The sequence below is a fragment of the Cyprinus carpio genome, chromosome A3 (assembly GCF_018340385.1).
Source record: "Cyprinus carpio isolate SPL01 chromosome A3, ASM1834038v1, whole genome shotgun sequence".
Lineage (NCBI taxonomy): Eukaryota > Metazoa > Chordata > Actinopteri > Cypriniformes > Cyprinidae > Cyprinus > Cyprinus carpio.
The window spans coordinates 14,636,548-14,653,254 of record NC_056574.1 but is presented as its reverse complement, the minus strand read 5'-3'; the positions used below and the strand labels follow the sequence as shown (position 1 = coordinate 14,653,254).

Here is a 16,707-nt window from a genome sequence, read left to right as displayed (position 1 = left end):
GACTGAATAATGCTGAAAATTCAGCTTTGCCATCACAGAAATAAATAGAAAACAATTATTTTAAATTGTAATAATATTTCACAATATCGCTCTTTTTACTGTATTTTTGATCAAATGAATGCAGTATTGGTGAGCACAAGAGACTTCTTTTAAAATCATAAAAATAAAAAAAAAGAAACTTTAACTTAGATTAAAAAAAACAATACTTAAGCCTTCAGGGCTTGTGCAAGTGTTCCGATTGGTTAATCCCGCTGCCAATCACACGCCCCTCTTCTTTATATAGTGTGCATGGCCCGTCGTTCACTCAGATGACGTGAACCAGTAGGAGGCGACGGGGTGATGCGCAAAGACGCGCTCGTGCCACTGTAACAGCTGTGACTTTCTACATCTCCGGCACCGTTTAGACACCAAAATGAAATGAATTCAACATCGTGCTCCTATTTTTCCTCTCCCGCGGAGATGCCTCCATGTTACAGGGACCTATGCGGAGGAGTAAGTAACTTTACCAATATGCCCTATTGGACATTGACATTACACACAGGAGAGTCCTATGGAATATAGTCCGCACTGTCACTCAACTCAGCCGGTGAAAAACAAACTTTTCGTCTTCTGCATCATGTTGTCACTGTGGGTGTACATGCTGTACTGCTGTGCGGGCTACTGCTGCACCACACCGACCTTCATGATGGAAGAGAGGGACAGCAGGAACCCACCCAGACCCCTCCAGAAACAAGACCTGGAGATGTTCCTCAAAAGCCAGTCCAGGGACCTACTAAACAACGAGAGTGATGCTGACAGCAAAGGAGACGGCTGGGAGGAAAATAAGGGCGATGTTGTTTATGACGAGGACTCGGGAGTAGCAGGTGCCCTGAACGGGTCCGAGACCAAAAAGTTGCCCCAAGCGATTATAATAGGGGTGAAGAAGGGCGGGACGCGCGCGCTGCTCGAGTTTCTGCGCCTCCATCCTGATATCCGCGCGGTGGGAGCGGAGCCGCACTTTTTTGATCGCAACTACGAGAAAGGACTCGAGTGGTACAGGTACACTGGTTTAACACACTGTTGGTAGGTTTTACATTTCTAGAGAGCGTCAGGATAAAAGCGGATTAAGAGCAGGGAATTATGTGGCTCATATTCATCCCAGACACATAAACCTGTCAGTAATGTCATACTGTGAACTATGGGGGGCTTGAGGGGCTCTGACTCCACTGTTGAACGTTTTCAACGAAAGTAAAACAAACAAAAGGTCGTCGATTCTCGAATATATATATATATATATATATATATATATATATATATATATATATATATATATATATATATATATATATATATATATATATATATATTTTTTTTTTTTTTTTTTACATAGCCTATACTTACACATAGGTACGTTTCTTAAGGTTTTCGGAAAATCTTTGACCATAAAATTTAGAGCACAAGTTCTAAAATACAATTATATTAATATTGATAATAAAAGACCTCGGGAAAAAATAAAAAATAAAAAATAAGGACCTATAAATAAATGTCCATGACCTTTCCAATCCTTTGTGATTTTTATTATAGCCTATAATAGCCTAACAGTTTGCAGAACCGGAAAACTCTTTTCTTTTAAAAAAAGTTTTGTATAAAGAATTAGTGGTTGACATTATTACATTTTACATATCACAAACAGAACTAATGCTCATGGGCATGATACATAAAAGAAATCAAGGGAGAGAAAAGGCAGCTTGCTGAATGCAAACATGTATATTTAGTCATCACTGTTATGTTGGACTTATGGGAATTATTTTTTCCAGCACAGTGTAGTTTGGTAATAGTGAACTAGGCATAGATAAAATGTTGGAATGACCCAAGACAAACATAGACTAAACAAACATTGTGTTCTCTGCTTGTGTAACACCCCTCATAGTCAGGTGCACTTTATCAATCTGTAGAGGTTTGACTCTCACCTTTGATTCCTAGTATTTTATTCTTTTACCAGACAGCCATATGGTAAAAATAGATGCAATTATCTATATTTTCTCTTGTGTGATTTTACAGTAACTTTGACATTCTGATTTGTAATAGGGGTTAATAATGGTAAATATGGACATTTTTCCCTCAGTCATCTCAATGGCAAAGAGTGTCCCAAATTACCTGACTTCACCCCAACATGGTGGTCACAGAAAGTTGTTTTGGCCAATTACCAGTTAACAGGGAATGTTCTCAGAACTTCCCAGGCTAACATTCCGGTTTCCTAAAAGTTCTTTCAATAACATTAATAGAACTTCAGTATAAGGTTGTATATCTGGTTTTTAATAATGTTTTCAAAACAAAAATGTTTTTATATGTAATTCAGGGAGCTTTTTTCTGAAATGTTTCAGCTGAATGATCGTCTAAAGTTTTGTAAATTAATAAATAATTTGTATTTGTATCAGAACGTTCAGAGAACATTCAACAGTAACATTCTCAAAATGTGTGCAAAATGATCAAATTGAATGTTCCCTTAACATTTGTATAACCAAGAAAATGTTTTTTGAAACATAAAAAAAAAAAAAAACTGTTTCGAATATTCATAGAACATTCTGTTTTGACTATCACCAATAAATGTTGCCCATTTTGCTAGTTATTTTGGCCAAGAACCACCTTAGACCTTAGTTCAGTTCAAACGAATAATCTATGCAATTTGTTTCAAATATATGTCAAAATATTTTTTCCTACATGGACAAAATGCTGACACATTCTGTTGGAAACACTAACAAAGGAAATGCGCCCCAAAGGTTTTTACTGTTCAAGCTGATATACAGGCTTTCTGTGGAGGAATCTGAAGTCCCAGTTCCTTCGCCATTGATGCACAGTGGTAGTACAAGGAAGAGGCAAAGAGTAGGATGAGCCCCTTTATCCAGGGAGCCTAGAAGACTAATTGTGAAGCAGAAACATGGAGAGAGAAGCATGTAGCCAGGTGGCCAAGTCTCCTGTGGAGATATTGAGCTCTACTGCACTGTTAGTCCAACACAGAGGAGGCGTCCATGTGCTCCCTGTAGGAGGTGTTCAGAAGGGTGACTGAGCACAGCAGGGCTGTAGAACTGTACATGCAGCGAGACTTTTCATACAACGCTTTTGAAGAAATCAATTCAATAAACAGGCCATTCATTTGTGGATATTTATATTTTAAAATATGCATTACAATATTAGATTACAATATTAATGTGTAACAGTACATTGCAATATTAACCCTGTAAAGCCTGACATATGAAATAGCAGTCATATATATATATATATATATATATATATATATATATATATATGCGCCCTGGACCACAAAACCAGTCTTAAGTGGGGTATATTTGTAGCAATAGCCAAAAATACATTGTATGGGTCAAAGTTATAGATTTGTCTTTTATGCCAAAAATCATAAGGATATCAAGTAAAGATGTGGTGATTTTCTCAATATTTATATTTTTTTGGAACCTCAGATTCCAGATTTTCCAGATAGTTGTAACTCAGCCAAATATTGTCCTATCCTAACAGCTTTCAGATGATGTATAAATATATACTCATTTATATATATATATATATATATATATATATATATATATATATATATATATATATATATATATATATATATATATATATATATATATATATATATATATATATATATATATATATATATATATATACAAAAAGCCTGATGACAGATCCTCAAAAAGTTACACCTCAAAAGCCTGATGTATCATGGTTAGATTTTTATATGATTTTCATACACATAATGCATTTATAATCAAGTAAATGTAAATTCAGTCTAGTAAATATTAATCTTGAAATATTACTAAAATATAAAAGCAAAAAAAAAAAGCTAAAGGTGGTCATGTTTACAATTATGCTAAAATGCCTTTTACTTGCTAAAAAGTAACTATCAGTCTGATTGAGTCAGAAGGAGTAGCCTGTTTGTGGATGGCAGATGCTGGCAGTAAATTGAAAGCGAGTCTATAGAGTGAGATGGTGAATGTTTCAAAAGAGGATCTGTTGAACCCCTGAGGTTCTGCATTAACCCCAGTGAGAAAGAGCAGGCAATTAGAGTGAATTGTGTTGTTTCTTTCTTCACTTTGTATGCAAATGTGCTCAGAGGGTGAAAGTGCTTCTTGAGAAACCCAGCAGGATCTCCCTCAAAAAAAAAAAAAAAAAAGCCCTGAGGGGAGCAGAATGAGGGTATTCTTAAAACATGCACGTAACTTTTCAAGAGTCTTGAAAGATGTTGCTGTTGTGTTTACTGTTAAAATTGCTGCTAGCCTTTGTGTGGGATGGTAAGGCACAACCAGAATGATAGATTTCTTCTGTGTGAAACTGCACAAAGCCAGTTGCTTGTAATAATTTATAAATCCTTGTCTCTTCTCTTCACTGGCATATTAAAAGGGAGTGTAATGTTTCTGTTCAAAAACCTAGTGAGCTGCCCTCCTGTCACTTGTCTTAATAAACACCTAAAAATAGATCCTCGTAGGTTAATCTAATGTTGCTAAGATAATACTCTAATTTATATGGTGGTGAATGAGGAGACCCCCCCCCCCACACCCCACAATGTAAAGTGCTTTGAGTGCTAAGAAAAGTTCTACATAAAAGAATTATTATTATAGGACACACACAAATATTGTGTAAAATATATTAACTATGATGCTGCCTATTTAGGGCAAGGCTGACTTATAATCTATATCTTTTGACAATTTAAGCCATTAAATGCAAAAACATAGAGATTCCAGACTAGAAGTAAAATTATCAAATTTTCTCTATATTGACTTATATCTTTAAACAGATGTAAATTCTGAGTTATGAGAGCGCACAAATGCTAAAACATCATAGTTCAGTCATGAAAGGACCCACAGCTAACCACCTTGTGCTTTGATATGGGTCTGGAATGTGTTCCACAGAAACTCTGTCAGATTATTTGAAGTAGCTGCATACCACCACTTCTCGTACTCTCCTGGGTTTTTTGACAAAGTAATGTTCCCACATGAATTCCTTCCCAGGTTGGGTCTCTGCTCTCTTAAAATGACCCATGCTAAGCACTCATTTTGCTTGTGAACAGGTGGGTAGGATATACTTATGCAATAGGGTACAAGGTGCTGTGCTCTATTCACAGCTAAAAGGGCTTGCAAAACCTCTGGGTGGCTTTAAATGTTATTTTATTAAGCTATTTAAAAAGAGGTGGTTGCTAACACATAGTGTTGTGGCAATTTTCTATTTCAATAAAATAGAATACTACTAAACTACTATACAACAAATACTACTATAAGACAAAAGTCTTTTGAATATTTGTTTTCTTGCAAGAAATGTTTAACAGTTAGACAGTCATTCAATTTGACTGCAGAGTGTGACAATGAGGATCAAAACAGGATGCTTCTATACCATCCAATCATAATGCATACTCAAGATGTGTCCATTTAAGGTGTCCAACTATGTCCCCCTAGATGCGTTTCTAAGTATTTAATGCAAATCATTTCTAAGAAGCTAGGTATAAAATAGCATTTCTCGTTTCACACTTGTCTTGCACACACACACACACACACACACACACATACACTTCAAACAGATTTCGTGTTATCTTTCAGCTCATCAAAAACTCAAGCATACTGAAGCAAACTGAAGCACTCTAAAGAACGCTCTTTATTACAGTGAGTGAAGCAAATACTACCACGCCATTTTTGAACCTTTAGTATATAACGTTCAGTAGATTGGGGTCAGTAAGAACTTTTTTATCTTTTTGAAATAAGTCTCTTATGTTCACCAAGGCTGCATTTATTTGATAAGAAAAATACAGTAAAAACAGTTAGATTGTGCAATATTATTCCAATTTAAAATGTTTGTTTTCTATTGTAATATATATTAAAAACTAATTTATTCATGTGATGCAAAGCTGAATTTTCAGCATCATTACTCCAATCATCAGTGTCACATAATCTGCTGTTCTTGAAAAATAATCTTTTGTAACATTATAAATGTTGTTACTGTCACTTTTGATCAATTTAATGCATCTTTGCTAAATAAAAGTATTAATTTCTTAAAAAAAAAAAATGAATGGAAACATATGCTCCCAGTAAGCTAGTGTATGTTACAGAGACATCTTGGAAGAAATTAATAATCTTGACAGAATCGCATTATATTGTAAGTGTCATTTGTGTATAAACATGTCACAAATATCTTCAAAGAAACTGGTTTACATAAAGTCTACCTAAACATAATCATCAAATATAACTGTATATAAAAGAATTGTAAAACAACCCAGGTGTTCTATCAGAGCTGCGATTATAACAACTAAAAACAGTGAGAAATTCCACTGAACAGTTGCATAAGCAGACAGCAACTCACTAAATCCCTGCTGCAAAGTGTTGTTCTATGATGACAATCTTCTCAGCATCTCAGGCTATCCTGAGGGAACTTCAAACAGCGCCGACACTTTAAAGGCATAAACACCAGCCTTTGAACATGCTACCTGATAGCAGATAATGTAAACATAGGTTTACAGAGAGCTCTTCAAAAACAAGCTCAAGAGAAGACACCGCTCACTTCCCTCTAGACAAAACAAGGTAATAACAGCCATCTAACACAGCAGGCTCTCTAATTTAACCCTGTGCTGCTTGAGAGCTTTATTTCTCTAACAGTCCAAGAGTGCAGTTTAACATTACTAAACATTGCTACAGCAAGCATCATTGCTATTGCTTATACTTAGTGTTAAGAGTTTTTCCGGTACCTCTAACTCAAAGTATTAAACTTTGCATGCAACTCACATCCTATTTTTGTGCTATTAATATGAATGGTTGAAATTGTGTGGCTTGTTGTGCTATTACATTTTTGTAAGTGGTTAAACATTTGACATAGCAGACAAACATTTATCATTTTAACAGAGGATTCCAAGTTATATCTAGGGACAGTAATATTTTGGAGACAATAAACAACCACCCAGAGAATATTGGCAATTGCATAGCAGTACATTATAAACTACTCGGGACATCTTAGCAAAAATATCTACTGATTTTGTATTTAAAGGGGACATAACACAGAGTTTCTGCCGATCTCATGTTTATCTTGAATACTTATAGAATAGTATTGCATCCTTCATATCTCCGAAGAGTCTTTAGTTTGATCAGATTTATAAAAGAAAGATACAGAGGTACAGCTTCTCTCAGAAAACATTCATGCTCCTGGAGGCGCGGCAGGGGCTTCTTCAAGCTGTGACATCGATATAAATAAAACAGGAACAAAAACTTTATTGACTCAAATTGTATTTAATTTGTTTTTAAAACATTCTTCACCGAAATGCCAGGAACAAACAAACACATTAGCACAACTCTGTTGCTGCCCCAGAGAAACAAACTGCATCCACTGTTGAACCACATTAGTTCAACAATATAGGGCCGCTGTAAATGACCTCACACGTATGTGGTGGAGAAATAACGCCTGCTAATTAAATGATTTGAGATCTCTGAGATGTTGCTCTATTTAACATGGCAGCTGATGACTAATTTACTATTCTTTGTTCCCTGTCATTTTGCTTTATTTGACGTTTAAGTTTATATATATATTTATATATATAAATTTATATATAATTTTTTTTTACACATCTTCAGTAAGCAGTGTCTTTGAAGGGTGCGTATGTGTACTTTTTTTATATAGATTGTACTGCATTTTAGCTTGCTTATTGTGCCCAAGACCATAATTTATTTAAGTCCATATGTCATACTAATAAGAAACTATGGTTCTAACCACAGGCCGAGAGCTGTAATTCCAACTACCTAAGTTTGGGCCGTTGTTTGCAAATGTTCATTTGAACTATGGTTTTGGGAAACACCAAATCGCTGAACTATGTTGGTAACAACGGAATTTGCGACCATAGTTAGCAAATTATGCTTTTGGGAAACGCACCCCTGGTTCATGTGTTCACACACTCTTCCTGGAGAAGTGCCATATAAGGAATTCCGCCCTTGTATGAACCCTCAAGGAGTGTATTTGGTACAGAAATGCTCTGTCATATGTCCAACTAATTTTTTTAAACTTTGGCCATGTTTAGCATGAGAATACAACTCTTTAACAGTGTATATAAGTCAGAATGAATAAAAATAACATTGAAATAGCATCAGAGTATTATGATGACGACTTTCATAACTTTTATGGATCTTGACACTGTTATTTACTTGGCAGTCTATGGGACAGTCATAGGCCTCCCGTTTTTCATCCAAAATATCTTAAATTGTGTTCCTAAGATGACAAAGCTTTTACGGGTTTGAAATGACATGGGGGTAAGTGATTAATGACAAAATTTTCATTTTGGGGTGGAGTATCCCTTTAAGGCAATATTAATTAACTAAAAATAGCCAGAACTTACAAGCAAAATTGTAGTTTACTATGAGTATGCTTCATAGTGTACTTTCATAAACTAAAAAGTGGATTAGGAAAATATAACTAATAAATTTAAAGCATACCTATGGGTTCACAAACTTTTGGAGAAAAACTTTTGAGTACACAACAGGACTTACAGTACATCTTTATATGTAATTTCATTAATTACTTCAATTGTCTTTGAAATATGGTTAAAGTGAACTGCCGAATGTACTGACAAGCATTTGAACTAAACAAAAATATAGTTTATTGACATTTCTGTGAAAACCTGTTATGTATTTAAATATATTTGTAATGACACATTTGTAAAGAAGTTGCAATTCAGTACATTTAAATATATTGACTTTAAATGTAATATCGAATAAAACACCAGTTTAAATTATAATTTATGTGTGTTTTACATGTGCTTAAGTATGCTATTCAAAATAAAGCATGACAAAAGATTATTAACACATAATGAATGAAAATGTATTTTAAAGTAATCATTTGACATTGAGTGCACTTAAATTTGTTAAGAAACCCATGAAACCCATGAAAGTGTACTCTCTTCTATAGTGCACTTAAGTTGCCTTTTATTTCATTAATATTACATGCAAATAATTTTTATAAAATATACTTAAGTACACTACAAGTGCACATTCAGTCCAGTTAAACACACTTCTTTTTCATAAAGCAAGCATAATTCACAAAATGTAAAATCTAGCTTCACTCTACACGTATTTGTTGCTTTTCTTTTTTTGCTAATCATGCATATTTTGGCCACTTGTTACACAGAAGCTAACTTTAATGAGATTTGATTAAAGAGAGCATGCTGGATTAAGATGTTTGGACAGCCATTGCTTCCAGCTGCACAGTCTGTTAAGAAGAACAAATTGCAAAAGCTCGTTGTGCTTTTCCCAACAGCACTTATGTCTTGAGATTTTAATACAATACATCACGTTTGTGTCTGTCTGCTTGTATGAATAATGCATGCGGTTCTGATTCAGGTCTGTTTTGCTTGGGGACCAGGTGGAAAGTTTGATCAGTTTGTTTCATTTCCCTCTGGGCCACTACAAAAGGCTCTGCTTGTGTATCTAGGGAACTGTGAACGTAATTGCAGAGATACAGAGGCCCCTCTCCCCCACATGCGTCTATGTCTCATTAGGTTTATGTTTTTTTTTCTTCACACCACTTATTAATGATGAGAGTCCAGAGAGAAATAGCAAGAGAGGTTTCTAAGATTACATAAGATGCACCGCATGCATTTATTTTATTTTTTTATTGTGGTAGGTGGTTAATGAGCTCGACCCACTACAATCCCCCGAAAGGATTAACACTCATCCCTCGACTCCTTAAAACACTTCTTTCCTCTCCTCTCCTTGTTTCCTCCTCCAGTACAAATGCTTTCCCACCTCCCCACTTCATTCCAGTAATTGCTTAGATATTATCTATTAAACTTTGTCTTGAAGGAGAGGTTAAGACAACAGTCTATGCTTAGTAACGTGTCTATATATAAATACCTCATTAAAGGGCTTAATCATTGCGGCAACATATCTTTTCCTACTTTCAGCCCCATGGCTAATTCTATTTTCAAACATCTGTCAATGTCAAAACTCTTGTCACTGGCAACTATAAATGATAAATCGTCTGTTGTTTCAAGCAGAATAGTTGACAAGCTTGTCCAAACTGTATATACATTAATCTTGTTTGACACTTTAAATGGTTCATGTTATATAGTGATGTTAAAGTAGATAGTGATGTTATATATTTGCATTATTGCATGTGTCTGGTCTTGCATAAACCTCACTCGACCTAGTTCAGCCATTCCCCGCTTGCTAGTTAAAGTTAAAAGACTAATTTGCCAATTACAGCTGCTGGCCTGATACTGCTGATTCAGGTATCATGGGACTGAAATGAACTCTACATACACATGCACAAACCTACTCTGATATAAAACAATGGGGAAAAGTGAGGATGCTGTATCTTTATGTACATTTGTCTTTTCTATTGTGTGCTAAATAAAACTTATTTGATGAAGAGCAATTTCATGTGCAGCGATCCAGTCACTATAACGCATATTGACTCTAAGTGTCTGTGTAGTTTCTCAGATTTACTCATGTCTGCTATGAATCTGAAAATATGGCTTTCTATACATTACGTCCACAGCTTTTGGTCAATTTTTTTCTATTTTCTTTGTAGTCTTGTTTAACAACTTTTGAAACCACTGTTAGAATGCTTTTAGATATATAAACACGAAGAGACAAACGAACAATATTTTTGATTCAGTTTAGATTTATCTTTAAATCACTTTTCACAGTACATATTATTCCAAAGCACCCTGTTAAAAACGGTTACATATTATTTTAAAGTAACATAGTTACATGTTATATGTACTTACTATAGAAATAAGAGTAAATTATGCATAATTACAAGCAACTAATCCTAAACCAAATATTCATGCTTATCTTAACCCTAGAGTAAGTACATGTAGTTATTTAATATTACTCAGTAGTTATTTATGTAATTACAGTGTAACAACATCACCTTAAAATAAAGTGTTAACATATTGCATTAAACATATAATATTTATATAAAAAAAAAAATCACCAAATCCCACAGCCCAAAAATTAAAAAAAAAAAAAACAAAAAAAATTAAAAAATACTAAACACACCTCATACCTACCATGACACTTTAAATCACTTATCTACAAACCTCTGCTGGAGAGAGAGGAGACAGAGAGTAAATGGGTTGATGGCCTCCCTGGTTCTGATTTTTGCAAACTTGTTTGTAATCACAATGGACATAATTTTATTCATAATTCTGTGAAATTTCTATTTTAAAATTGTTATATTTTGTAAAATTTGTCATACCTGCCCAGGGACTACAGGTGGAAATTAGCAATTGTTGCTACAACCTGGCCCAAGACATATTCTCTTGTTTAACAAGTTTAATGTTTATTTGTGCATTGTCCCTGTTTCAAATAAAAACAATTCCATTCCATTCCATTCCATTCCATTCTTAAGCCTCCCGGTTTTCATCCAAAATATCTTAAATTGTGTTCCGAAGATATACGAAGCTTTTACGGGTTTGGAACAACATGGGGGTAAGTGATTAATGAGAAAATTTTCATTTTGCGGTGGAGTAACCCTTTAAATACACGGGATACAACCATCTTCAAAATGCAATTTTGTCTTTTTGGGTGCATTACGCATCAGGCAGTGCTGGATTATTCATGGGTGTCTCTTCTGATGGTGAGACTGTCCTCTTTGAGCTCTGTGTCTTTAGCGGTACAACAGACAGAGAAGTGTGTGTACTACCATAGTCCTGCTGTTTTTCATATCTGTGCTGTCTGTGATTCACGAATCCTCCTTTGATACTCACCCTCCCCGTGCCTCTCTGCTCCTAGGGAACTAATGCCTGAAACTCAGGAGGGTCAGCTGACTATGGAGAAGACACCAAGCTACTTTGTAACCAAGGAGGTTCCAGGCCGGATCCACGCCATGTCTAAGGACACTAAGCTGATAGTTGTGGTTAGAGACCCAGTAACCCGGGCGATCTCGGACTACACGCAGACCCGCTCAAAGAAACCCGACATCCCGTCCTTTGAGAGTTTGACTTTTAAAAACATCACAGCAAATCTAATAGACACCTCGTGGAGCGCGGTGCAGATCGGCATGTACGCCAGGCATTTGGAGCAGTGGCTGCAGTTTTTTCCCATGAGCCAGTTGTTGTTTGTGAGCGGGGAGCGTCTGATCAGCGACCCGGCCGGGGAAATGGCCCGCGTACAGCACTTTCTGGGCCTGAGGAGGGAGGTCACACACAAACACTTTCACTTTAACCCTGCCAAGGGCTTCCCTTGCCTCAAAAGACCTGAAGGCAACAGCAAACCGCACTGCCTCGGCAAAACTAAAGGCCGCACGCACCCAAACATTGATCCAGATGTGGTTCAAAGACTGCAAGACTTCTACAAGCCATTTAACAAAAAGTTCTACCAAATGACCGGCCATGACTTCGGCTGGGACTGATTTTGTAGTTTTTGGGAACACATTTATGGAAAAATAATTAATTGTAAAAAGTATAGAACTCTATTTTATAATAATTTATTGAAAATAATATACTCACTCTGCTGCCTATCTGTTGTTGTACGTACTGCAATTTTCTACCTTTTACATTCCAGTCAAATCTGACATTTTGTCTTTTTTAACAGGGAAAAAAAAATTTGACATAGGAATTTAGGAGAGGGGATGTTTGACAAAGGAAAATAGCACAATGAAAGTAATTACGGGTATTTGATGAGTCATAGAAAACATTTCTCTGTTCAGTTGCATAATAGGCCCCAATTTTTGCTGTAGTAAACATTATGTTTTTTTTTGTTTGTTTGTTTTTTTGAGGATTCCAGCATGCCATCCTTCATTTTAAAGGGTTTAAAGCACCGTTGTTTCGTCTCAGCTGTTCCAAAGCCACATTTTGTGGATCAATACACATAAAGCTATACGACTTGTCAATTATGGCAGAAAAATGAAGTTTGGGATACCAGCTGTTTAACTTCATTTAAGAAAATGTAATTTTCAACATCAGCATTACACACGGGAAGTCCTTGAAGACAGATATTTTAACTGTGTTTGATTCTCTGTTACAAAAGTCTGTGACTGTATTTATAATTCTCAAGAAGAGAAAGGCACTGCAATGCAGCTAGACAGAAATGTTCACACATCTCTTTCTATATAATGACTCCATGTTACTGTAAGACTCTGCATGAAAAAAATGTCATGAAATGTTTTTCTTAAAAAAAAAAAGGAAAAGAATCTAAAGTCTAAGGGCCTTTTCAGTATGAATATGAAATGGAGAAGTTCAGTGAACTCATTTCATACCTCACAGGAATTACAAAACGGAAAAGTGAAGTTTCCCTAGTCATGATTATTTTTCATACATCAGTGGTTGAGTTTTATTCAACCCTTCTTATGTACTTTCAAATGCTGTTGTATTTGAATCCGATGAAAATTAGTTCAAAATTATTGTACAGTTATTTCTACAAACTTCAAACCAAACAGTCCTGTCAGAGGTACGAGACACTGAGTATTTCTGTGCTGTGATGAAATAAATCTATTTTTTACCAGAGCTTAACATGTCTTATATTCTAGTGTTTACTGAATTACAAGTATAATTTTTCATGGCTTCCACAAAAAAATGTTAAGCAGAAAACCCGTTTTCAACATTATTAATAATAATAATTGAGTTTCTTGAGCATCAAATCAGCATATTTCTGAAGGATCATGTGACATTTTTTAACAGTTGTTTTAAATTGTAATAATATTTCACAATATTACCGTTTTTACTGTATTTTTGATCAAATAATGCAGCATTGGTGAGCATAAGAGGCTTCTTAAAAAAATATTTGAAAAGTCGTCTCCATTTTTTCGACTAGTATTGTAGAGTGTATTGCCTAAAATGTTTAACAGATTTTTACTTAATGTTACTTAAAATAATTAGAGAGGAATCCTTTCTAAAGAAACGTTGATTAATTTATTAGCAGATATATTCATATGTCACTGTACATACACTGATCTGTTGTGCTTGGAAGATTGTCTCCATACACAACAAACGAATTCCAACTTTTGATCTCACAATTCAGATTTTTTTTTGCAATTTTTCATTTACATCTCACAAGTCAGATTTCTTTCCTCACAACTGCATGTTATAAACTCATAATTTGTAAGTTTACATCTCACAATTGTGACTTTTTTTCAGAATTCATAGTTTGCATCTCAATTTCATTTTTCAGAATTCTCAGGTTACCTCTTATAATTCTGTACTTCAGAACTGCGAGATAAAAAGTTACATTTACATTTTTTACATTACAATTTTATTATCCCACGGTGGAAACAATCTTCCACAGTAATATACTGTACAACATTACATTTATATAACATGTGCTAAAGATTTAACCCACATGAAAGTAATTACAGTCATGTTTATCAGTGACCTGTACTCCATTTCCTGCTAAATGATGAAAATTTTTTGATATTTGTTAATCACCACTGTCAGAAAAAGAGCAATTAGATGTAATAGGAGTTTGCCAGTTTGGATTTATTCAATCTGTACTTTCCAATTGTGAGAGCAGCCACAATATTACCTTCAATTCAACTACTATTTTTCAACCTGATGAGCTGTTTTCTGGGGCTTCGGGAGAAAGCGTAGCCTCAAGCACTTGTTGTTAGGTCACAGGAGACCATTTGGAGGGTGGAGATGTTTCCCTTGGGCTCCTGAAACAGCACCTGCTGTTAACTGGCACATCATGACCACTGTTACCTTGGTGATCCAAGAGCAATTAGATCCTTGCAAACACTCAAATAATTCTGTTCCTGCATTTCAAACACTTTACTTCCCCTACATCAAATAAACTATTCAACACAACTGTAAAATGAAAGCAGCTTCAGTGTGTTCCTTCACTGACAAGCCTGACAAACTCTTCACTTCACAACTTCAATCAAGATGACGTTTTACACTTGAGGCAGTCATGCCCTTCCTCTTTAGTCCCACGATTTTATATGATCAACAAGCAGTGATTACCTCCATCTATTATCAGGCGATCTTTAACGGCTTACAAATGGCCCTCGTTCAGCTGTTAGTGCGACATAAAAGAAGCCCCTGGCGATAGCGGGATGCCAGGCAGAGCTCGTGAAGAAGCACCCTCTCAGCAATTATACAAGGAGAAGGTAGAAACAAACTGTAAATGCTTTCTCCCATGCAGCTGGGGGATTGTTGTTTGCACAGATAACCGCAGGCTGAAATGTGCTAGCTGCTGTTGTTTGACGGGTGAGAAAAACAGAGAGCAAACACCTGACAATCCTGACAAGACCTGCTGCTATTAGAGGGAATAACACAGTAAAACTGCCCCAAAACACCCCATTTTATGTAACAGGGTGTGGATTATTTTTATTCAGGGACACATGTTTCATGAAATATCTGCCTCTCATCAGACATTTACATGTTTGTATGTTTGGATATACACTATTGATCAAAAGTTAGTTATGTTTTTGAAAGAAGTCTCACCAAGGCTGCATTTATTTGATCAAAAATACAGTACAAACTGTAATATTGTAAAATATTACTACAATTTAACATTCTGTTTTCTATTTGTATACATTTTAAAATGGCATTTATTCCTGTGATGCAAAGCTGAATTTTCAGCATCATTGCTCCAGTGTCACATGATCCTTCAGAAATCATTCTGATATGCTTTGCTGCTCAATAAACATTTCTCATTATTATCAGTGTTGAAAGGAAAAGCATATAATGATGCCATATGCACTCTGATGGAGAGATTAAATGAGCCACCTGTTCCTATAGACAGACCGAAAAGGTTTTAAGTCGACTTTGGCCGACTAAGGAGTCTATAACCTGTCTTTGACCATGGCCAACCTAAACACTTGTGCTGTCTGGGATACTTGGAGACACATGGTATAAAAGTCAACATTATTAAAAGCATTAAATAACAGTTAGTTCATGTGCAAATATTCCCTGAAGTGTATTGATTGAAAACCTGCATGGCTCAAAAATGTTTATGAATGAACAAATATTTCCAATTTCAGACATATATAATAAGACTATTCCAGTGGCCGTGGTTATTTATCATTACAGTAGCTGCTTGTGCTACTAACTCCCTCCGGACATTGCGAAGTACTAAAAACAGACTTATAAAAATTTTAATACTCTGGATTCTTCAATATGATCTTCATCTGTGGAGGAAGTGGTGTTGAGTGTTTAAAGCTGTTGTATGTCACTCTTTTAGATTTTAAAATACTCATTCATATCTAAGTGTATTTTAGAGACAATCAATGAAAGCTATCATTAACATTCACATTTGGGACCCCCCAAAGTATCCCATCTTTGAATATAGGTGCTCAATTCTTGTCATTATTTAAACCAGAGCCATAATTGTCATGTGACTAATTACTCTCAAACCTTTCCAGAGCCTTACCAATACAAACTGATCACTGGTAAATATCTACCATGATATATTTAATTAATACATTATGATAATATCAATACATAATTTGTGTGCCAATAACAGTAAGTGGCTCTACAGTATGTTCAATTAAACTTTTTTAATTTAGTTTGACTGTTATGCTATTTTGGCTGAATGTGCTTAGTAAAACCCCATTATACATTTTTTAAACAAATTAAAACTTGGCTTGGTAATGAGCATGGTATTCTTCACAGAGGTTAAATCCCTTTTGTTTTAGAAGCCTTTAAACTGTTCAAGCCCTTGTATGCTGGGTAAAGCACTTGACTTTCCTAATACCAGCCATGCTAAAGTTGTAGGCTTTAGGCTTTAGCAAATAAGATTAGTG

General features: G+C 35.3%; 1 protein-coding gene across 1 annotated transcript; it reads left to right on the top strand.

Annotated features, from left to right (window-relative positions):
- Positions 1–303: 303 nt before the first annotated feature.
- On the top strand, positions 304–13,471 carry LOC109108020 (heparan sulfate glucosamine 3-O-sulfotransferase 3B1-like). The gene is made up of 2 exons (XM_042719917.1): positions 304–1,038; positions 11,760–13,471. Exons 1-2 carry the CDS (start codon positions 551–553, stop codon positions 12,376–12,378), a joined length of 1,107 nt encoding a protein of 368 aa, XP_042575851.1. The 5' UTR covers positions 304–550; the 3' UTR covers positions 12,379–13,471.
- The last annotated feature ends 3,236 nt before the right edge of the window (positions 13,472–16,707 follow it).

What these genes read in the sequence shown, in the direction of transcription:
- LOC109108020 (XM_042719917.1), top strand. Translation starts at nt 551, where the DNA reads ATGGAATATAGTCCGCACTGTCACTCAACTCAGCCGGTGAAAAACAAA. An exon ending in AAAGGACTCGAGTGGTACAG is followed by an intron (nt 1,039 to 11,759) that starts GTACACTGGTTT and finishes CTCTGCTCCTAG; the next exon opens with GGAACTAATGCCTGAAACTC.